At 46.5% G+C, this 24,635-nt stretch overlaps 2 protein-coding genes across 7 annotated transcripts in view; one reads left to right on the top strand and one right to left on the bottom strand.

The window, feature by feature from the left end:
* SLA (Src like adaptor) overlaps positions 1 to 6,057 on the bottom strand; it is a 28,933-nt gene extending 22,876 nt beyond the window's left edge. The window contains exon 1 of the mRNA XM_069957086.1: positions 5,957 to 6,057. The gene's annotated coding sequence lies outside the window, so the exon portion shown is untranslated. The remainder of the gene's footprint in view (positions 1 to 5,956) is intronic.
* Positions 1 to 24,635, top strand: part of TG (thyroglobulin) — a 135,036-nt gene that overhangs the window by 94,848 nt on the left and 15,553 nt on the right. For 4 of the 6 annotated variants that reach the window (XM_069957077.1, XM_069957079.1, XM_069957078.1 and 1 more), the window contains 2 exons: positions 10,490 to 10,654; positions 12,516 to 12,683. In XM_069957077.1, coding sequence (XP_069813178.1) covers positions 10,490 to 10,654; positions 12,516 to 12,683 — 333 coding nt within the window. Of the gene's footprint in view, positions 1 to 10,489; positions 10,655 to 12,515; positions 12,684 to 21,930; positions 22,015 to 22,969; positions 23,101 to 24,635 lie in introns of those variants that run through there. The other 2 variants (XM_069957080.1, XM_069957081.1) reach the window with 2 other exon arrangements.

Here is a 24,635-nt window from a genome sequence, read left to right as displayed (position 1 = left end):
GGCACAGGTTCAGCTTGGCACCCCTCATACCACCCCCACCACTTTACCCCCTGGGTAATGACGAGGTCCCGGTTGTTCTAGGGCAGTGAAAGGGTTAGTTTTAGTATCCCCGATATTCAAGTATTCCTGGTGGTGAACAAATCTACATCCACACAGTCCCCTCTATGATGACAGAGGTGAGTGCAGGGAGGGGATGGAGAGGACTGTGCAGCTGTAAGTTCTCTCTATGATCACAGAGGTGAGTGCAGGGAGGTGATAGAGAGGACTGTGCAACTGTAACTGTTTGACCACACACTTCTCTCTATGATTGGGAAGATCAATTCAGGAGTGCTCTGCCCAATTATAGGGAGAGATAGTGTTAGTATGGTGAAAATTTTTATGAAAGTACTGTATTGCTCCCCAAAAGTTATACAAATCACCAATATACACTTATTATGGGAAATGCTTATAAAGCGCTTTTTCCCTGCACTTACTACTGCATCAAGGATTCACTTCCTGGATAACATGGTGATGTCACTTCCTGGATAACATGGTGATGTCACTTCCTGGATAACATGGTGATGTCACTTTCTGGATAAAATGGTGTTGTCACTTTCTGGATAACATAGTGATGTCACTTTCTGTATAAAATGGTGTTGTCATTTCCTGGATAACATGGTGATGTCACAACCCGACTTCCAGAGCTGTGCGGGCTGTGGCTGCTGGAGAAGATGATGGCAGAGGTGCCCTGTGTCCCTCAGTGTCCCCCTGCTATCATCCTCTCCAGCAGCCACAGCCCGCACAGCTCTGGGAGTTGTGTCGTGACATCACCATGTTATCCAGGAAGTGACATCACCATGTTATCCAGGAAGTGACATCACCATGTTATCCAGGAAGTGAAGCCTTGATGCAGTAGTAAGTGCAGGGAAAAAAGCACTATATAAGCATTTCCTGTAACAAGTGTATATTGGTGATTTGTAGAACTTTTGGGGGGCAATACAATACTTTAATAAAAATTTTTGCCGGACTTCTTCTTTAAGTCTGAATTAATGGTCCTGGGGTTTCAGGCTGCAATCATAGAGATAAAAACCAGAGCCAGATTTGGGGGTGCGTACAGACTACTTAAAATTTTACTGCCCAAGTTCTTTAAAAAGTCCATGGTAAAAGCCCTTTTACACAGGCCGATTATCACTAAGAATATTTACTCAGGCCCACAAGCAGCTGGGACCAGGGAACTGGAGCTGCGGGATACCGGCACCAGTGCTAGAGCCGGGTTGGTAAGAGCATGTCACTTCTTTCTTCCTCCCCCTTCCCAGTATTCTGCCAAAAATCCCCCCAGCCTGGAGTTCTCCTTTAAAGCCTTAAATGGTCAACTGAATTTGACTCTAAGAGCTTCAAGGGGTTGTTCACTTTGAAGATATCAATATGCCATGTTGGAATCCAAGCCAGGTCTAGGAGCTGCTACAAAGAGTTGCCATCACCACGGTCGCCATTGAAGTAAACATGAATATGCAAAAAAAGAGCCCCTGGAGTCTCATTTAAGAGTCTCGGAACACAGGGCTAGCCAGATATCTCTCTGGGAAGGACCTAGCCAAGGGGTGGCTCCTGTTGGGAAAACACCAAAACAACCATATTAAGTGGCCCTGGCCTTGGTTTTTCCCTTGTCATTATATTGACTTATAGGGCCACTTAATATGGTGGTTTTGGTGGTTTCCTTACAGGAGCCATCCCTTGGCTGGGTCCTTTCCAGAGGGATATCTGGATAGTCCTGTGTTTTGAGACTCTTAAATGAGGCTCCACAGGCTCTTTTTGCATAGTCATGTTTCCCAGGGTACAATGCACCTAGGATTTCACTGCATTGAGCACTTTCACTTGCAGTCGGCAGTCCTATTGTTTGGCTGGTCTCCCTGAGATCAGTGATCTGTTTCTCTTATGGCTTTACTAGGCATCACTGCACCTAGCCAGAATCCTGCTCCACACTGATGAGGGGCAACACCCCGAAACAGCTGTCTGTGGATGGATACCTGGCCTTGGTTTTTCCCTTGTCATTACATTGACTTATAGAGCAATGCACCTAGGATTTCACTGCATTGAGCGCTTTATCTATCAGCTGGCAGTGTTATCTTTGGCTGGTCTCTGTGAGATAAGTGATCTGTTTCTCATTGAAGTAAACAGGCACCATTTACATATAGATGTTTCCCATAATAAGACTTAAAGGGATAACTCTAATATGAAGTAACGTATCAACTACACATGACAATGCATCTACACATGAAATTTGTGATCATAGGTTTTCACACATTGTTCTCACCCTGAAAGCCCCTCATTTTTCAGACGAATTGTGTGAACAGAGTTTTTGAAATTTCCAACCACAGCGTAAGTGTAAAAATTCATAAACGTCTAGTATAGAGCGTAATAAAAAACGACACGTTATAATAACTGCGCTGCTGTAGAGAGGAAGCGGTCTGAGGAAGATCATTTCATCAACATCTCTCTCTTTTCTGCAGCCCATGTGTTTATCTAGTGATGGTTTGTCCTCGGTTCGGATTGCCCTACTTACGGCCATACCCGTTATCTTGTCAGTGGTGTGCACAAGTGATGTATGTGCGACATAAAAGCACTATGGTTAATACTGGTAAGCCGAGGTGGCTACAGGATTAATAGGGAATAAGTCTACGTTGGCTTAAAGGTTGATGATAGTGGCGGTCCAGGGTTGATCTCTGGTGAACTATGAATGGTTTAGAAGTTATTGGTAATAGCCCTGGTGGTCTAGTGGTGCCTTGTTAGTTCAGAGTTTCCTTATTAGTCTCTATAAATTAAAGTTTAAGGCCAGTGGTCCAGGGAAATTAGGAAGATAGCACCAATATCCTTGGTGGTCTAGAGTTCACTGAAATAGTAAAGTTAATGATCCCAGGTGGTCTAGTGGAAGGGATCAACTTATAGGTGATGTACAATAATGTCCAGCTGGGACCTTGAGTTGAACGATCAGTCTCTGGCAGGCTGATCGCACTCAGCTCTGAAGAAGCTACAGTATGAAGACGAGAAAACAGGGACGTGATATTCCAATACTGAGAAGTGAAAGAGAAGTTTCACCATTCTAAGGTTATTTTGAGATAGGGATGTGGTTGTCCTTATGAAAGCTTGAAAAAAAAAAAAAAACACTTCTGAACCATGCCCCCCCCCCCAACTGTGCCGTCCGTAGTTTCCACTCTAAGGCCATGTTCACACAATGTGCATGTTGTATAAATGACGGCCGTTGTTGCAATTTTCAATAACGGCCATGTTTTATACAACACATATGTTCTATTGGAATGAATAGAATCCCGGCCGGAGCGTATACACATAGTCTATGCTCTGGCCTGCATTCCATCCGGACGCACGAGAAACAGACATATCAGTTCACACCTGGCCGCACGCTCCATTGTGTGCAGCAGTGAATTAGATGCGGGCACACATGGGTGCGCTTGCATCCGAATTCAGCAGAAGTGAAAATCATCTGGCCGGTACTGCAGTACAGAATGGTCACAGAATGGCCGATGTTATACTAGGTGGGAACATGGCCTAATACAGTGAACAACAAACGCTCCCTATAAAAATACCAACAAACGGGGCCTTATGTTTTACAGTGCCAGCTGTAAATGTCCCTTTCGAAGTTAATAACAATAAGTAGGTTGGTTGGTGCCGTGTGCAATACCGTGTATTAGTGGCCAATTACATCATGTTCCCTATAGCACCCAAGTAATATAATCATAGAGTGCCTAAACAAAGGACTGCTGCTTTCCAATAGGTTTGGGTATCAAATGTGAGACCTGGGGTGCAAAGCCCAAGCCATTGGCATCCTCTACAGTAGTGATCAATGAGGTCTCTTGTCCGACTGCACTGGTCACACACTTTTTTATCCTTAGTAATTTTTGACATGTCCTTGGACATGAAGAGATGAGGGTCCAACAGTTTTTTAAAATCAAATCCGACTTTGTTCCATTGACTGTATGAAGAAAACAAGTCGGACGTGAAGCCAGCCGGGGAGTGGAGTGCACTGCTCCATGCTGTATCTCTGGATCACAGCGAGTCTCAGGAGTAAGCCCTGGTGTGATAAGTAACTTTTGACACGTCTAAGTGCATGTAAAAAGTTACTAAAAATGTCAGTAACACTTTTTTTTTCAGCCACCAGTAATCAAATGCTGTATGCTAAGCTTCAGACGAACCTGAGTGCACTCAAGATTCGCTCTTCTCTACTTAGGGCCCTTTAAGATAACCGGCTGCCCATTGTGTGCCCTGTACATAGCACAACCAACTGAGCGGTCGGGCTGCACAAACGATCGCACATTGTTCGTGGGGACAATAAATGCTTTATCAGCCACACATCCCCTGTTTACAAAGAGACATGTATGGGCAATTACAATAAATTTACCGACACACAAAAGATCAAAACATGCGATGAGCAGGCGTTTTTTCTTGCTTGATGGCTGATCTCTGGCATTTTTACATGGGACGATTATCGGCTAATTGAGCGTTTCTAGGAATGCTCGTTGCCGATAATCACCCCGTATAAAAAGGCCTTTAGTGCCATGGATACGGCCCATAAACCACGCGGCCAATTCTAAGATTAATGCAATTCAGTGAAGTGAATTAAAAAAAAAAAAGAAAAAGTAAAAAGTAATGTGAAATTTTTAAAACCTAAACCAATCTAGGACCCATTTAGTAGCAGAGGGTAAAAACATCCATGGATATTTATATATAGAAAACAACCCAAAAATGTAGCTGTCCGTACCAAATAGAAGCACAAGGTAAAAACCTAAAGTGTTGTTATACGCAATGACCATGGTTGGGAAATTTGGAAAGGTAGTCCAGTTGGCCAGCTTTGCTCTAGATTTGTCAGTTTGCTCTGGATCCAACCCCCCTTGGAATCTATATGGCTCTGCCATCCCTTTGGCCAGGGTTAATAACTATTATAACGTAGCCCATAGAATTTTTGAGAGATTTCGACTATGTCCTAGATTGAACCTCAACTGACTATGGAAACCTTTGGGAAAATCCAGAAATGTCTTTCTTATTACTATAGAAGTCAACAACTCAATATTAAGAGCCTCCCTGACTTCAACATAAAATGTGAACCGAAATGATACATAATAAGTTTTTTAAGTTCATTTGCAATAAATCTTTTTATTTTGACTTTTTTTTTGTATTTTTACTTTCAGTTTTTATTTGCCTCAATTGTATTGATGGTTTATGAACCAAGAAATAGAATTTTATGTGGGTGGCAGAACCCACAATAAATTTGTCCAGTTAAGTTTACCCGAGAAATATGCATTTACTGAAGTTTATAGTGAAATATTAAATGACATACATTTACGGGACATTCCATCCAAAATTCTGGAATTTTTTTAAAAATAAGTTACCTTTTCTATAATTTAGGTTGTGTGTATATCTGTTTATATCAGTACGGATACAGTACTATTTTATATTGCTCTTTTGTAAAACTTTTTGTCTTGAAAATGTTTGAAATCCTAAGAACCACCATAAAAAAAGGTTAAAAAGCCACAAGTCCATCAAGTTCAATTCATTAATTTTCCGTATGGATCCAGAGTAAAGAAAAAATAATTCCTGCCATGTACTTGTAGATTATCCTCAAATTAGGGGACAAAAATTCCTGGATGGACAAGTTACCTCAAATTATCTGGTAGAGGAAAGTTTAAAAAATTCCCACAATTAAAAAACCCGAGAAATGGAGAAACTTTTATTTTAACCAATATGTTCAGCCATTAAACAAGTGTTTTTTTTTAAAAATGTTTTTGAATTGTTTTCTGTTTGAGTACGAGCCAGATGCCTTTCCCTTATATCTATGACCGCTACGCTGTGCAGAGTGGCAGTTAGAAATTAAAATTCACATTTTACTATATTTAAAGGTTAAAACCAATTGAAGTCAATTCAGTGTAGATCTTCCCGAATTAAAAAAATAAAATAAAAAAGCACTTACCTGTAAAAATCCCATTGCCATGGATGTATATACGGATCTCTGAGGGGTTGTTGTCGATCCGCTGGGTTGTAGTTAAGGGAATGGCAGAGGAACACCTTCGACTTCGCTGTTATGAAAGTTACACAGTCAAGCAGAACGGCCGTTGCAAAACAGGCCACAAACTTCCTCTGGGGGGGGGGGGGGGCGTACAAAGAGAGCTTCTAGCACGTACTGAGAAGTTCCTGTTTTATTTTCATGTCGATCAGTTGTGCAGAGAGGAAAATGTACCAGCTCTCACGGGATATCGTTACCTTTGTATGTCACAATTTAATACAGATGACGACATATAAACCATATTATGCAAAGTGTGAATTGGACCCCTTCTATTGGTACTTGGTATTTACTCACTTGACTTCTCCTCCATTGTGGTGTAGGTCTTTGAATAGTAGCGGAGTATTGCACCTGTGCACCGTGATTAGTCAGGGATAGGCATGTCACTGGAATCTAGGTTCTCAGTCGTGTACCACAGGAGGTACAGGCCATAAGTGTATGGAATACATGAGTATTCAGAGATAACTGAATTGGTTCGGCATGAATGAGATTTAGATCTGATTTAATAAAAAAAATGTTGGATCCATTAGACTTTCTGATATGCTGTTTCACAGCTTTCAATGAATACATTGACTGGACCAGGCACTCTGCTTCCAGCCCAGGCACTCAGTGTAAGGTATTGAAAGGTATCCCTGCAGTATATTGCATGGACAATCGCAAGGCAATCGGGGAACTTCTAAAGTAGAATATGAATTAACATAGTACCTGTTATGAGGGGCCGCTGCTGGATCAGCGCAGAAATCCGGGTCTCCATGTAATGAACACACCTGAGACAATAATGCACCTGACTCCCATTCTGATCCAATGGGGATCACGAGCATTACGGTCTCATGCATGTTCGGTGCCGAACTCCCGTCAGCAGCGGGGTATTCACCTCTGATCTGTCAAAGGCGCCTCATGGCAGGTACACTTCAAACAGATATGACGGTCAGATTCCCCAAATCATGCTTTTACTTCTTCAGCACCTTGCAGATTAAGGACAAAATACCATATAAAGTTTCTACTCGACATGTTTTGCCATTAATTTGGCATCATCATGGAACACTAACTATAGCAGATTGTTTAGACCTTAGGTCCTACTGGTCTGACTCTTTACAGATTGGTTTAAGCTCAGTTTTAATACCATGATTTTCTATATATTGGTCCAACCCAGCATAAGGTTCTTTTTATTTAGAACAATTTTTTAACCCAAGAAAGGATGAATTAGTTACTTGTTGGATAAATATGGTCATTGCACACATTACGGTATTAGTGGTATGGACGGCACTCCAAAGTGGTGCACGTGGTGGATAGATCCAGAAGCAGGTAGATAGAAGTGCCCGGCACTCACCAGATAAATCTAGCTTATTTATTCAAGTGCAGCATACATACTATTACAGTAAATACACATTTCAGCCAAACATGGCCTAGACAAGCTGAGGAAGGTCATGTCCTTACTGTAATTCCTCTGCATGCTGCACTTGAATAAATAAGCAAAATTTATCTGGTGAGTGTCGGGCTCTTCTATCTATTACATGCATTACAACCAATGTGCTTGTGAGACTGCATGCTATGAAAGTGTGGCAGGGGAGGCATTATAGGCTTATATGCATATATTCCTATAGTGTATATATTTATAGCAGCGATCTTTACAGCAGCAAATAGCATTGTTTGTATCAGATTTGCTAAGGGTGCGCATGTTATGGAAATTTGTGCAGATCGCCCTATCTTCTGCAGTGATCTCATATTTCATTTTCGGTTTCTTAAAGATACAGTGAACTTTAACTTGACATTTAACATGTTACAGGCTAACGCTAAATTTATTTTTAACTCATCACAGGACAAGTCAAAGTTTGCTGGGTCATGGTAGTAACACATTAGACATCAAGTTATAGTTTGTTACAAAGCAAAAACGTAGGGATGCACAGCCCAATGTACAAAGTCCTGGTGCTAAACCTCTATATGAAAAAGCTCATTTACCAACCAGCACCAAGATATAGAGAAACAATGGTTAGCACACCATGACATATTAACTAGAATTCATACTTTATTGAAAATCACAATTACAAAATAATACGGCAACAATACATGATGGAACCCCTCTAAAAACAATTAAAATCAACACACATGATACAAGAGTTGTCAGGAAAATAACCAACAACCCACTCCCTGGCCCATATATACAACTCAGCTCCCTGGTGTATATTAATGTCAATCAGATATAACTGGTACTGTGCAAAGTAAACATTCTTCCTGCAAAAACCTATAAAGTGCAAGTGCATATATCAACCAAATAATATAAATAGATATACAGTGATACAAAAACCTGATAAATGACCGAAAAGAATAAAATACTACTAGCAGGCAAGAGCCACAGTATATCACTTTATAGGTTTTTGCAGGAAGAATGTTTACTTTGCACAGTACCAGTTATATCTGATTGACATTACTATACACCAGGGAGCTGAGTTGTATATATGGGCCAGGGAGTGGGTTGTTGGTTATTTTCCTGACAACTCTTGTATCATGTGGGTTGATTTTAATTGTTTTTAGGGGGGTTCCATCATGTATTGTTGCCGTATTATTTTGTATTTGTGATTTTCAATAAAGTATGAATTCTAGTTAATATGTCATGGTGTGCTAACCATTGTTTCTCTATATCTTGGTGCTGGTTGGTAAATATGTTATAGTTTGTTGTGTATATGAATATTTGCATGGACCTTAAAGGGAACCTGTCACCCCCCGTGCCGGGGTGACAGGCTCCCGACCCCCCGTTAGAGCCCCCTATACTCACCTAATCCCGCCGGGTCCCGCTTCTGGAGATGGTCGGGTCACGGAGATCTCAGCCGCTGCAGCCCGGTGCACGCGCTCCTCAGATGAGTCCAGCGCTCATAGAGAATGACGGAGCGCTGGACTCTCCTGTCATTCTCTATGAGTGTTGGACTCATCTGAGGAGCGTGCGCGCCGGGCTTCGGGCGCCGATATCGCCGTGACCCGAGCATCTCCAGAAGCGGGACCCGGCGAGTATAGGGGGCTCTAACGGGGGGTCAGGAGCCTGTCACCCTGTCACCGGAAGTGACAGGTCCTCTTTAAAGGAATTTGTTCACCAAAACTGGTGTCAGAGATTTGTAATGTACTTCTATTTTTAAAAAAATCTCAAGTCTTCTAGTACTTATCAGCTGCTATATGTCCTGCAGGAAGTGGTGTATTCTTTCCAGTCTGGAGCGTAGGAGAGGTTTTCTATGGGGATTTGCTGCTGTTCTGGACAGTTCCTGTCATGGATACAGGTGGCAGCAAAGAGCACTGTGTCAGACTGGAGAGAATTCACCACTTCCTGCATGACACACAGCAGCTAATAAGTACTGGAAGACTATGGTACCAGTTGATTTGAAAGAAACAGGAAGCATAAATCCATTACTGCACCTACAACACATGAAGGAATAGTGACTCTCCAGTATGGCCACTTTAGTTAAAGGGGCAGGACACTTTTCAGGTATTCGTCCAGGAAGGTGGTGCATCCGCGGGTATTATGCAGCTTGTGGGTTCGGAGTCATTACAACCTGGTCCTGCCCAGCCAATCAGTGGCTGCAGCAATGTCCTCCCTCAGATGCTGATTGGCTGGGCAGACCAGTGACCCCAAACCCAGAAGAGGCCACACCGCTGGGATCAGAGCAGTATAATGCCAGCAGCAGCCAGGAGCAAGGAACGTGACCTTTCCCCAGATTATATTGGCACAAAGCTGGAAAACCTCTTTAATGTACAGTATACTTTTATTACTATATAGAGCCACATCATCTCTAGCATTGTATTGCTTTCTACTCATAGTTGGCAACAAAAAGAGTACTAGGTGAATGGCTTGGTAATGTTAAAAGGGAATCTGTCACTAGATGGATGATGCCTTAAATGAGGGCAGCATAAACAAGTGACAGAAATGCTGAACAGATCGGTGTATTACTTACATCATTAATATAATATGCAGGAGAATAGGATTGCTGCCACACCCCTCCCCCCGCCCTCCAGCTGCAGATTGTTTACTGTCTTTACACAGCATGGATGTATAACTGCCAATCAGCAGCTGGTGGGCGGAGTTTTCTGCATCTCATGAATATCCAGGACTACTGGGCTCATGCACATTATGGAGAGGACTACTTATTGTCCATGTTATTCAGGAGGAGATCTCTGGATCAGCTGCACCGAACTATGTAAGTGATACATCATTCTGTTCAGCTTTTCTATCACTAGTTTGTTACCCTGAGATAGGACAGTATATACCTACTGACAGAGCCTCTTTAATTGTTATACCCAATGGCCCGCAACATGCCTCAGTGATTATGTTCTATACATACTTTTGGTTTTTTTGGATTTATATGACTGGAATCTGTTTTCTTACTATATTAGTATGGATGTTCAATACATCGGCCCTGTGGTGTTAAATAATACCATTTTATTCCTTCTCATTCCTAGGGAGGTTCGGCCTTCTCGCCAATGTTCCCCGTAAGTGAGAGACGGGCTCGGCAACAAGTTCAATCATTGGCTGAGGAAGTGGGATGTCACCTTGCTGGAAATGAAGAGACCTTGTCCTGTCTACGCAAAGTAGATGCCAACGTCCTAAATGCAGCACAGACCAAGGTTACCCAGACATTTACATTGTTTAAACTGTATGTAGATGATTGTGGATTATGGGGGTTTGTTCGGGATGAGAAAAACATGGCCGCTTGTGCCGTGTATCGTAATTTAGGTTTGTTGAAGTAAAGCGTCCGTGTTTTTCTGTACTACCCCTTTAAGTTATTATGCATGATTGCTGTTCCTTCAGCCTAGGAAGGAATTGTTTGATATTATTGAGTAGCCCTGCTCTAAATGATGTTGGGTCTCCAAAGAGACTTCCTCTGATGGAAGCAATTGCACTGCGGTAGGGGTTCTCCAGCCAAAGTGCCATAAATTTGAGCACAAGGGGACACCACATGGAAACAAGAGGATTACTCATCTCGATAGTAGGAAGAAAGGACTAAAGTTTTACAAAAAAGAACGTTTGAGTTTGAGTCATTGGTGTTAACCAAGCAACTTCTTAGTTATTGTTTTTTTTTTCTGAATCAACATTGCTGACAATAATGTAACATTTACTTGGAAATACACTTGACCCGGCAATGTTGAGGGAGTTGATTAGAGATGAGCAAAGTAACTTTGCAAGTAAGTTACAGTAAGTTTGGCCAAATCTGAACCTGATCGACCTGCCATTGAATTGATGCATCCCTGGAGCTACCTGGAAAACAGCCTATGACTCATATCCTGTAATATTCCAAACTGCACACTATTACATGCTCCGATATTAGGGAGCAAGCGAGGGCTGTTCAGCGCTTGCTTGGCCTCATTGAGTGCAGGGGGGGTTATCGGGGAGCAACGGGAGGGGCTATCCAGATGTCTGATCATCCTGGTAGCCCATAGAAGATCGCGGCGGTCTGATGCTGCTGCTCTTATTACGCGGAACAGCGGCCAGCAGACCATCGCTATCGTTGTAGTCTTAATAGAACATGTTTTAAGACAGCGACATCTTGCAACTTACAAAAGTTAATACTTACCTGTCCATGCTCCCTCGTGTTCTCCTGCCTGTTCCCCACTCACCCCACCCCACTCTAGCAGATTGGAGCTTGTTTACAGGAAATGTTAGGCTGTATGATATGGCCCTTACTGTAAGTTTGCTCATCTCTACTGCTGTTAAGAGTTCACACATGTTCAGGACAATTTGTACCGCACTGACCTTACATAACTAGACAGTTGAGAAATTCTTGAAGAAGTTACTTGCATGACGTCATCTTCAAATAACAGATTGTTTCGAGAACTTCAGATATCAATAGAGGGCTTCTTAGTGAGAAAGTTTCATCAGCATCCAGAAAAGTGAAAATCTTCAAAACTTTATTAGGTGTCCAAGGACATGTGAGCTACGTTTCAGCCCATCAGGATTGGAACATAGTTCACATGTCCTTGTACATTTAACAGAGAAAGCAGAAAGGAAACGTGAACAAAGACTGCTGTAAGCCATACCAGAATATGCTCGGCTCTTGAAGGTACCGTTCTGCTGGTGGAGACCATCAGCTGGTGTACGGAGTCTTACAAACAAAGCAATGTTCCTGGTAAAAAAAAAAAAATGCAAATACTCACTCTTCTATGAGGAAGAAAGGCATCTTCCAGTGCTACCAATTGGAGTTAGCATCACTATGAATCTAGAAACATGACTAGAGATTTTAGCCAAGCCTGAATCTTCTCCAAGAGGAAGAGTGGTCCATCAAACACTGTGAACACAAGTACTTGGTGTATGGTTCCAATACTTCTGTACAACTGTGGTCCATGCCTGATTTTGTTTCTGTTGTTTATTTCCCAATGATTTCACTAGGGTCAGCTCCTTGTTCAGGTCAAGTATGGTCTATGAGCACCATACGTAGTCATTTACACGAATGATCTTGAATATCTTTCTGACTTTCTATTGTATTGATAGCTTCTTGCAGTACGAGGACCATTTCAAACTTGGGGACCGGTGGTGGATGGGGTTTACCTCCGGGGCACACTGTCAAGCTTACTACAGCAGAAGACCACCCAACAGATAGACCTGCTCATTGGGAGTTCTGAACACGATGGTTTAGTCAGTAGATCTATGGCAATTAAGGTAAGACACCAAGAAGATTTTGTGAAATAATTTCCAATAAAGTTGTCCGGGTATGGATTGTATCCAGAACTATAGTACAAGTTGTGGCAAAGTTTATTGTGGTATAGTTTACATTTTATTTAGGTTTTAGGGCAATCCACAATACTCACTTTCTCCTGTTTTATGGTTGACAACCATTTCCTTTTCCTTGAATGAAAAGTTGAGTTGTTGTCACCAGGGGCGTTGCTAGGGTCCTAAAACATCCGGGGCCCGGGCCCTCTGAGTGTCGTCATAAATAGTTAGCGAAGGAGCCCAGTGCAAAAGTTAGTAACCTCAATGACCGCTCTATTAGCCCTGCTCTATTGCTGCCACTCATAACAACTGTGGCTAAGCAGAAAGAGGCAGCCACCTGGCCTGGGCTCCTGTCAGGGTCACTGTCACCAGTAGCAGTACACCCCAGTGGTGAAAAATTGCCAAGTAAAAGCATTTCTAAGAAGTATGTCCCCTGCTTTTTCCCCTATATAGTAATAATGCATCTGCTGTATCCACCATAGTAATACATTTCCCCCTCTCTGCCTGCAGTAAACCCCCCCCCACACACACACACACTACTCCCACCTAACCCATACACACACACTACTCCCACCTGACCCATACACACACACACTACTCCCACCTGACCCATACACACACACACACACACACACACTACCCCACCTGACCCATACACACACACTACCCTACCTGACCCATACACACACACACTACCCTACCTGACCCATACACACACACACTACCTCATCTGGCAGCCATCCTCCACACATACACATTACCTCACCTAGCGGCCACCCCCGCCCCCCATCAAACCCACCCCCCACCCCACCACACCCCCCAGCCGCCATCAAAGGTGGTTTAATATCCCCTGCTGTTAGTCCCCCTGTGTATACATCATATATACCCCATATGCATACACACACACCCTAAACACACTGCACATACATCACATACAATCAGGCCTGTATTTAGAGTTCATGCTGCCCTAGGCACTTTGCACGCCGAGGCGCCCCCCCCCCCCCCCCCCGGCACTGGCTGGTTACATGCATGATATATACCCTTTGCCGCTCTGCTTGATGCCCGCTATTCTCATCAAACAGACGTGATGGAGGAAGGAAGGAGGCTGGGGACGTCTTAGTTTGTGGACCGCTTCTGTCCAGTGTGGGACTGGGGTACCTGGGGCCCACCAGAGGAAATAATCCTTGGGGCCCATCAATATAGAACCAGTGAGACACGACACGCTGACCCCGTCCTTTCCTGGATTCATCTGTATCTGTGACATATCCCTTTTTCAGTCGAACTAAAACTCTCAGAACCCCCTCTATTTATACAGCTCTCAGGGTATGCTGGGAGTTGTAGTCTCTGAGAGGACAACCCTGTAATAAATCACTGTGTGCAGAGTCTTCTGGTGGCTGCAATCTGTGGGTGACAACCATCAGCCCTGAAGGTCCAGCAATACATCTGTCTACACTGTACTACAACTCCCAGCATATCCTGAGGGCTGCAGACTGTCAGTACATGCTGGGAGTTGTAGTGTCTGCAGCAGTTGTAGTTGGGTCCTATACACTGGATGCTTTGTGGGAGATCAGAATACATAGATCTGTGGGGGCTCAGTGCAGGGAAGTGACCCCAGAACATCACTTTTTGTTCTATCCCCTATTAGTGATGTTCTGGGGTCACTTCCCTGCACTGAGCCCCCACAGATCTATGTATTCTTATATGCTACAAAGCATCCAGTGTATAATTCACCTAGGATCCAACTACAACAGCTGCAGGCACTACAACTCCCAGCATGTACTGACAGTCTGCAGCCCTCAGCATATGCTGGGAGTTGTAGTGCCTGCAGCTGTTGTAGTTGGGTCCTAGCTTAAAAGTTTGCGCTAGTGTACTGTAGTGACTGCAGGGCTGTGTCAGTACACTACCGCAAACAATACACTGACCCAATGGTACACAGGCTCTGCACACGATAGAAGTGATTACAGTGCAGTTACTAATGACTCACAGGTGACGTCTTCTCCGATTGGCGTCGCTCACTTTTTTGCTTTCTTCTCCATCTGGCGCAGCATCATGAAGACTTCTCCGACCAAAACTCGTCTGCAGGCGGGCAGCTGGGGTGACGGTGAGGGGGAGCAGCTAGGGGTGGCAGGGGGAGAGTCTAGGGAGGCAGAGGGAGAAGCTGGGGTGGCTGGGAGAAGATGGGGCAGCTGGGGTGGCAGGGGGAGAAGATGGGGGGCAGGGGGAGTAGCTGGGGTGGCAGGGGGAGCAGAAGTGGGGACAGGCGGAGGAGAAGGGGGCAGGAGAAGATGGGGTGATAGGCAGGGCAAGAAGCTGGGGGGAAGGGAGAGCAGCTGGGGGGCAAGGGAGAAGCTGGGGTAGCAGGGGGAGCAGCAGTGGAACAGGCGGAGGAGCAGATGGGGGCAGGGGGAGAAGCTGGGGGGGCAGGGAGAGCAGATGGGGGTGCAGAGGGAGAGGCTGGGGGGTGCAGGAGGAGAAGCTAGGGGGTGCAGAAGGACAGGCTGGGGGGTGCTGGAGGAAGGGCGGGGGGGTGCTGGGGAGAGGCTGTGGGGGTGCTGGGGGTTGCTAGAGGAGACGCTGGGGGGTGCTGAGGGTGCAGGAGGAGAGGCTGGGGGGTGTAGGAGGAGAGACTGGGGGGGTGCTGGGGGAGAGACTGGGGGTGCAGAGGGAGAGGCTGGGGGGGTGCTGGGGGAGAGGCTGGGGGGTGCTGGTGGAGAGGCTGGGGGGTGCAGAGGGAGAGGCAGGTTGGGGGGGTGCTAGAGGAGAGGCTGGGGGTGCAGAGGAAGAGGCTGGGGGGTGCTGGGGGAGAGACTGGGGGGTGCTGGTGAGAGGCTTGGGGGGTGCAGAGGGAGAGGCTGGGGGTGCTGGGGGAGAGACTGGGGGGGTGCTGGGGGAGTGCTGGTGGAGTGACTGGGGGGGTGCTGGTGGAGAGGCTGGGGGGTGCAGAGGGAGAGGCAGGTTGGGGGGGTGCTAGAGGAGAGGCTGGGGGTGCAGAGGAAGAGGCTGGGGGGTGCTGGGGGTGCTAGTGAGAGGCTGGGGGGTGCTGGTGGAGAGTCTGGGGGTGCAGAGGGAGAGGCAGGCTGGGGGGGGTGCTGGTGGAGAGGCTGGGGGGTGCAGAGGGAGAGGCAGGCTGGGGGGGTGCTAGAGGAGAGGCTGGGGGTGCAGAGGGAGAGGCTGGGGGTGCTGGGGGAGAGACTGGGGGGGTGCTGGTGAGAGGCTGGGGGGGTGCAGAGGGAGAGGCAGGCTGGGGGGGTGCTAGAGGAGAGGCGGGGGGGTGCTGGGGGAGAGACTGGGGGGGTGCTGGGGGAGAGACTGGGGGGGTGCTGGGGGAGAGACTGGGGGGGTGCTGGGGGAGAGGCAGGCTGGGGGGTGCTAGAGGAGAGGCTGGGGGGTGCTGGTGAGAGGCTGGGGGGGTGCTGGTGAGAGGCTGGGGGGGGGTGCTGGTGAGAGGCTGGGGGGGGGTGCTGGTGAGAGGCTGGGGGGGGTGCTGGTGAGAGGCTGGGGGGGTGCTGGGGGAGAGGCAGGCTGGGGGGTGCTAGAGGAGAGGCTGGGGGGTGCTGGGGGAGAGACTGGGGGGGGTGCTAGAGGAGAGGCTGGGGGGTGCTGGGGGAGGGTGCTGGTGAGGTGAGAGGCTGGGGGGGTGCTGGTGAGAGGCTGGGGGGGTGCTGATGAGAGGCTGGGGGGGTGCTGGTGAGAGGCTGGGGGGTGCTGGGGGAGAGACTGGGGGGGGGTGCTGGTGAGAGGCTGGGGGGGTGCTGGTGAGAGGCTGGGGGGTGCTGGGGGAGAGACTGGGGGGGTGCTGGTGAGAGGCTGGGGGGTGGCTGGTGAGAGGCTGGGGGGGTGCTGGTGAGAGGCTGGGGGGGGTGCTGGTGAGAGGCTGGGGGGGTGCTGGGGGAGAGACTGGGGGGTGCAGAGGAAGAGGCAGACTGGGGGGGTGCTGGTGGAGAGGCTGGGGGGTGCAGAGGGAGAGGCAGGCTGGGGGGTGCTGGGGGAGAGACTGGGGGGGGTGCTGGTGAGAGGCTGGGGGGTGCTGGGGGAGAGACTGGGGGGGGTGCTGGTGAGAGGCTGGGGGGTGCTGGTGAAAGGCTGGGGGGGTGCTGGTGAGAGGCTGGGGGGGTGCTGGTGAGAGGCTGGGGGGGTGCTGGTGAGAGGCTGGGGGGGGTGCTGGTGAGAGGCTGGGGGGGTGCTGGTGAGAGGCTGGGGGGTGGCTGGTGAGAGGCTGGGGGGGTGCTAGAGGAGAGGCTGGGGGTGCAGAGGGAGAGGCTGGGGGTGCTGGGGGAGAGACTGGGGGGGTGCTGGTGAGAGGCTGGGGGGGTGCTAGAGGAGAGGCTGGGGGGGTGCTAGAGGAGAGGCTGGGGGTGCAGAGGGAGAGGCTGGGGGTGCTGGGGGGGTGCTGGTGAGAGGCTGGGGGGGTGCTGGTGGAGAGGCTGGGGGGTGCAGAGGGAGAGGCAGGCTGGGGGGGTGCTAGAGGAGAGGCTGGGGGGTGCTGGTGAGAGGCTGGGGGGGTGCTGGTGAGAGGCTGGGGGGGGTGCTGGTGAGAGGCTGGGGGGGTGCTGGGGGAGAGGCAGGCTGGGGGGGTGCTGGGGGAGAGACTGGGGGGTGCAGAGGGAGAGGCAGGCTGGGGGGTGCTAGAGGAGAGGCTGGGGGGTGCTGGTGAGAGGCTGGGGGGGGTGCTGGTGAGAGGCTGGGGGGGGGTGCTGGGGGAGAGGCAGGCTGGGGGGTGCTAGAGGAGAGGCTGGGGGGTGCTGGGGGAGAGACTGGGGGGGGGTGCTAGAGGAGAGGGGGGGTGCTGGTGAGAGGCTGGTGAGAGGCTGGGGGGGTGCTGGGGGAAGGCTGGGGGAGAGGCTGTGGGGATGCTGGGAGAGAGGCTGGGGAAGAGGGAGCGGCCGGGGAGCAGAGGCAGGTGAGGTAGGCCGGGGCCGGGTCCAGTGAGCTTCCGGCGGGCACACGCTGCCTCTATCACAGGCCGGAAGCTCACAGCTGCAGCCCCGCGGTGTACGAACTTCTCTCCTGTTCGGCGCGATGACGTCACGTGCGTCGCTGCCGACCGGGAGAGAAGGACCGCAGGGCTGCAGCTGTGAGCTTCCGGCCTGTGATAGAGGCAGCGTGTGCCCGCCGGAAGCTCACTGGAAGCTGCACAGCAACAACCCCCCCCCCGGGCGGCGGACTAGGCACCCGAGGTCCGGTGCCTACGGCGGCAGGGGAGATTTTTTTTTTTTTATAAAAAATTTGTTTTGTTTCCTGCGGGTGCCGCCCCCCGAAGGGCGCCGCCCTAGGCACCGGACCACGGGTGCCTAGTGGCAAATACGGCCCTGCATACAATACATGCATACACCATATACATATATCATATACACCAACACTGTACATGCATACACTCTATACATCATATAGACACATACACCATATACATACATCATATACACATACTGCACATATATACACATACTGGAAACATATGCATACACCATATGCACACACTGTACATGCATACACTTACTGCTCATATATCGTATACTGTACATGCATACACTTACTGCTCATATATCATATACTATACATGCATACACTTACTGCTCATATATCGTATACTGTACATGCATACACTTACTGCTCATATATCGTATACTGTACATGCATACACTTACTGCTCATATATCATATACTGTACATGCATACACTTACTGCTCATATATCGTATACTGTACATGCATACACTTACTGCTCATATATCATATACTGTACATGCATACACTTACTGCTCATATATCATATACTGTACATGCATACACTTACTGCTCATATATCGTATACTGTACATGCATACACTTACTGCTCATATATCGTATACTGTACATGCATACACTTACTGCTCATATATCGTATACTGTACATGCATACACTTACTGTTACTGCTCATATATCATATACTGTACATGCATACACTTACTGTTACTGCTCATATATCATATACTGTACATGCATACACTTACTGCTCATATATCATATACTGTACATGCATACACTTACTGTTACTGCTCATATATCATATACTGTACATGCATACACTTACTGCTCATATATCATATACTGTACATGCATACACTTACTGCTCATATATCATATACTGTACATGCATACACTTACTGCTCATATATCGTATACTGTACATGCATACACTTACTGCTCATATATCATATACTGTACATGCATACACTTACTGCTCATATATCGTATACTGTACATGCATACACTTACAGCTCATATATCATATACTGTACATGCATACACTTACAGCTCATATATCATATACTGTACATGCATACACTTACTGCTCATATATCGTATACTGTACATGCATACACTTACAGCTCATATATCATATACTGTACATGCATTCATACATCCTTTACACGTTTACTACACACACTGTGCACCTTACATACATAAGCACACTTTACACACATACACTTGCACACTGCATAGAGACATCCACAGTTCTCATACACGGACAGGCAGGCACACACACTCACATACACACTTACTTTTTATCAGGTTGTCCTCAGCTCCTGTCCAGCCTCCCTCTTCCTCACGGCTCCGGCTCTCCTGTGTCCTCCCGCCCCTCCCCCTCCTCCCGACAGCAGAGGACAGCAGGAAACATTATGTGGAGGGAGCAGGACCCCAGACTACAGCATGAGGCAGCCTACTGGGCCTCTCCAGGAGCAGGGGCCCAGCACTGGCTGTCATCTGACTGGGTAAGGTAAGAGCCCCATCAGATGACAGCTTGCACTCACTGACTGCTGCACATCCTGCTGCGGGGCCAGGACAGTCACATTCAGTGTACAGTGTGCCCGCACTGGCTGGCATCTGACTGGGTAAGTGCCTGAACCAGGGCCCAGTCAGATAACAGCTTGCACCGGCACACACTGACTCTGACTGCATGGGACAGTCAGAGTCAGTGTGAGTGCACTCACTCACTGACAGTCTATAGGAGATGCAGGGGGAGAAAACATTCGGGGCAGCAGGCATTTTATCCGGGGCAGGAGCCCCGGATAGAACTGCCTAGCGACGCCACTGGTTGTCACAGACTCGGCCCTTGGTACTAATGTTAATATCTGTACTGTGCATTGCTGCTATAGCTCTACCTGGAATTAGCCTCTAGCATTTCCTTTCTATAACGTAATATATATATATATATATATATATATATATATATATATATATATATATATATATATTTATTTATTTATTTTTTATTATTTTTTTATGACGGTGACACTTAAACATGAAAACTGGATTTAAAGGGAATCTGCTGAAGATAATGTTACAATCTGTTAGATAGCTGTAATGGAAGTAATAATTTAAAAATGCTCTCTGCGCTTTCAAAACTTAAAGGGGTATTCCACTCAAATAAAACTTCCTATATGCTGATGCCCTTGAGGAGAACATAACAAAAAGCCTATGCTTACGTTTCCATGCTCCCTGGTGTCGTTCTATGTCATCTTTGAACAATCCCGCCTGCACTTCCAAGACAGACTAGTCTTGGTGTGACATCCCGCTCAGCCAATCACTGACTGAGACGGGACAGCTCCATGGCCAGTGATTGGCCGAGCAGGCTGTCACAAAAGTGGAGGAAAGATCGTTCAGCCTGAACCCAAAGATGATGTAGTTAGACAATGTGAGAGCGCAGAGAGGTAACAACAGGCTGTTTGTTATGTTATCCCCAGCAGCAGCATATAGGAAGTTTAAAAGGAACCTGTCACCCAGACAATGCCATCTAATCTATCACCATCATGTTATAGAGCTGGAAGAACTGAGCAGATTGATATATAACTTTGTGAGAAAAGATTCAGTAATACTTGTAACATGTTCATTGAAATCCCTGCTCATTCTGTGTTAAGGAGTCTAGTGGGCGGGGTCACTCAATGGACTGGACTCTTTAGCATGGAAACATAAGAGATTTCATACAATAAATTATAAGTTATACTGAATCTTTCCCCATAAGGATATATATTAACCTGCTCAGCTCCTTCTGCTCTTTAATATGATGCCGATAGCTTAGGAGGCATTTTCATAGTGACAGGTTCCCTTTAAATCAAGTGGAATACCCCCATAAAAACATGCATGCAAAGGTCTATGTGGCGGCTCTGGGACCATGAAGTGCTAAAAGCTGGCCGGTCTCTATGCCTCCCCTCCTCTCCCTGTCCCTCATGGATTGACAGTCAGGGTTCAGCTTCCAGTCTTGAGCCCGGTCTGCAAATCTTTCAAATGCACTGATGCACAAATGACGACCCTGCGGTTGCTGGTTTGAAGCAAGGAAACTTCTTGCATGTGCACTGCATTTGTATCCATGGTACGTGCACGATTTGGAGACAGGGCTCACTACTGGCCCTGAGTGTCAATCAAAGAGGGACAAGGGAGAAAAGGAGGAGCAGGGAGAGACAGGGAGGAGAGGAGGAGCAAGAAGAGACAGGGAGGAGAGGAGGAGCAAGGAGAGACAGGGAGGAGAGGAGGAGCAAGGAGAGACAGGGAGGAGAGGAGGAGCAAGGAGAGACAGGGAGGCGAGGAGGAGCAAGGAGAGACAGGGAGGAGAGGAGGAGCAAGAAGAGACAGGGAGGAGAGGAGGAGCAAGGAGAGACAGGGAGGAGAGGAGGAGCAAGGAGAGACAGGGAGGAGAGGAGGAGCAAGGAGAGAGACAGGGAGGAGAGGAGGAGCAAGAAGAGACAGGGAAGAGAGGATGAGCAAGGAGAGACAAGGAGGGGAGGGGGAGCTAGCACATCTTACAGTTTGGGACTACCTCTTTGACTCTTGGCAGTGTCAAAGTTTTGAAACTAGGACAATACTATTGAAGGTACCCGTGATGTTACTGCCATTACAACTATCTAACAGCGTCTGCAGGTGGTAACATGATCTGCACCTGATAGAGTCCTCTTTTGGACCCAGAATGGTCTGATATTACGTGAATAGTATATCCTACCAATAATTTCCTAATGTCAGGCCCTGAGCAGATGAGAGATAAGTCCGAGGCACAAGGAAGAGCTTATGATCTGATAATACGTTGTTCACTTCCTATTGTGATAGAGAGAACAAGCACCAGATGCATTTAAGATGTAAAGTTACGCTGCCCATTGTATCTATAGAAGACCAACAGTCATCATAACTTTATGAGGAATCTTAATATCATATCCACCCATTGTAGTGCTCAGTCAATTTCCTCGGTCCAGCTGGGAATACTGCGTGACAACTAGAGAAGACCGAAGTTTTCAAAACTTCAGTTCAACAGGTTTGCAAATTTTTGGCAAAAAATTTGGGTTTGTCCAAACTGAACCTTAAACGAGCCGTACTAACAAAGCTTAACAATTGCAGATGATTTGGTGCGGTTCAGCTGTTGAATCACGAATACTTAGTCCTCAATCACTGGTGCCCCCTGCAGCTGCAATCCCACTCAGCCAGTCACTGACTGAGGGACAGCGCCACGGCCAGTGATTGGCTGAGTGGGCTGGATACACCAGAGACCACCAGAGGAGGACACGGGGGAGCGTAAACAGATGAGCATACAATTGTTTTTGTTTTTTAGATGTCCGTCCGCCATCTTGAACAAATTTTAAAACAAAGCTTACAGTAACTAATGGTAATCTTTAAGACTTTGGTCCCCGCTCTCTTCAAGTCATGTATCAGGTCCTCTCATGTAGTTCTGGCCAGTTCTACAATTTTGTCCCTGGTGTCCTTTGGTCTTGGTCATGGTGATGGTGGTCATGGTGGAGAGGTTGGATTGTGATTGATTGACTGTGTGGACAGGTGTTATTATACAGGTAATGAGATCGAACCGCTGCAGGTAATCCAGGCAATGAGAGCAGCGTAGGAGGAGCTCATTACTGGTCGGTGAGAGCCAGATTTATTGCGGGTTGGTCGGTGATCAAATTTTAATTTCATGTAATAAAATGCAAAATAAGTATATAAAAATAATACGATGAAATTTTTTGGAATTTGTATAGATTCTGTCTCTCACAGGTGATGTTACCTACCATACCACCTCTCCATTCCTTGAAGGTGGCAAAGTCGGCAGGGTATCATATACTTATTTCCTCCCACTGTATGTTAAAGTTTAACAAGCACTTTCTTTTTATACAGTATGTACTATTACATATAACGCATACGAGTTTTACTTTGTAATTTGTCGAGCGATGTTGCCATTTCCCTTGTGGCTTCCACTTCCTGTTCCTGAACATTTCTTGCAGATGGCATATACTGTATGCAAATAATGGATTGGACGAGAATAGAAGCTCCAAACCTCAGGGCTGCAAGTGTTCCCGGCTGATAGCGGACTATATGGCGGACCGGCCAGAGACAAAAACTTCCTTGTTAGATTGTACACAATGTTCAGAGGAATCAATAAGGTTCAGTTTATTACTGGTTCATAGACTTAGACCACATACAATTGAATAGGCCAGTCTATGGTCACCCTGCACATCAATGCATATAGGATGCAGCTCTGTAATATGACATCACTACCTCCGCTCTTGAGAATGCTGTGTTCAGTAGTAAAACATATTGTTGGAGGGGCAATAGTTATGATCTTAATAACTATTTACCCTCTTGTGGTTTGTGCTGGTGAGGACTGCAATCTCAATGAGACACTCAGCAATACTCAGAGGTTTTATATTTTACAATTAGAAGCGCAACAATGAGTGACTTTGTTTTAACTACTATAATACTGATCCTATATAAGATAATATAACTACTATAATACTGCTCCTATATAGAAGAATATAACTACTATAATACTGCCCCCTATATACAGGAATATAACTACTATAATACTGACTCCTATATACAAAAAAATAACTACTATAATACTGCTCCTATATACAAAAATATAACTACTATAATACTGCTCCTATATACAGGAATATAACTACTATAATACTGCTTCTATATACAGGAATATAACTACTATAATACTGCTCCTATATAGAAGAATATAACTACTATAATACTTCTCCTAATAAAGAAGAATATAACTACTATAATACTGCTTCTATATAAAGGAATATAACTACTATAATACGGTTCAGGGAAGAAAAAGAGCGCTGCACCTCACACCTATGGCTGATACTAGTGCCTCTCGGCTGCATAAAAAACATCAGAATTTTGTGTATGAATTGATCAAGCCATACTGCCCCATGTACCGCGTGCAGGTATCTGATACACATGGGTCCCTACACTAAGTCCACACTGTGCCGGTCAGTGACCACCACCCATGCAGGCGTGATAGCTATGGTGAGTGCAATACCTTATCCAGACTTGTGCTGTTTGGGGGCAGCCTTCCCCGCCGGTGGTGCTGGCTAGGTTTTGGTGTGGCATCTTTGGGTCTGGTCCTGTGGCATGGGGGTTGCAGGGCCGTTCCATGGCCTCCCTTCCCTGACTGTGCACGCCTGCGGGGGTGGTGGTCACTGACCGGCACAGTGTGGACTTAGTGTAGGGACCCATGTGTATCAGATACCTGCACAAGGTACATGGGGCAGTGTGGCTTGATCAATTCACATACAGAATTCTGATGTTTTTTATGCAGCCGAGAGGTACTAGTATCAGCCATAGGTGTGAGGTGCAGCACTCTTTTTCTTCCCTGAACCGTATAACTACTATAACACTGCTGCTATATAGAAGAATATAACTACTATAATACTGCTTCTATATACAAGAATATAACTACTATAATACTGCTCCTATATACAGGGATATATCTACTATAATACTGTTCCTATATACAGGAATATAACTACTATAATACTGCTCCTATATACAGGAATATAACTACTATAATACTGCTCCTATATACAAGAATATAACTACTATAAAACTGCTCCTATATACAAGAATATAACTACTATAATACTGCTCTCT

The sequence above is a fragment of the Dendropsophus ebraccatus genome, chromosome 2 (assembly GCF_027789765.1).
Source record: "Dendropsophus ebraccatus isolate aDenEbr1 chromosome 2, aDenEbr1.pat, whole genome shotgun sequence".
NCBI classification, from domain to species: Eukaryota; Metazoa; Chordata; class Amphibia; order Anura; family Hylidae; genus Dendropsophus; species Dendropsophus ebraccatus.
The sequence above is the reverse complement of the archived record's forward strand: the minus strand, read 5'-3'. Positions and strand labels throughout refer to the sequence as shown.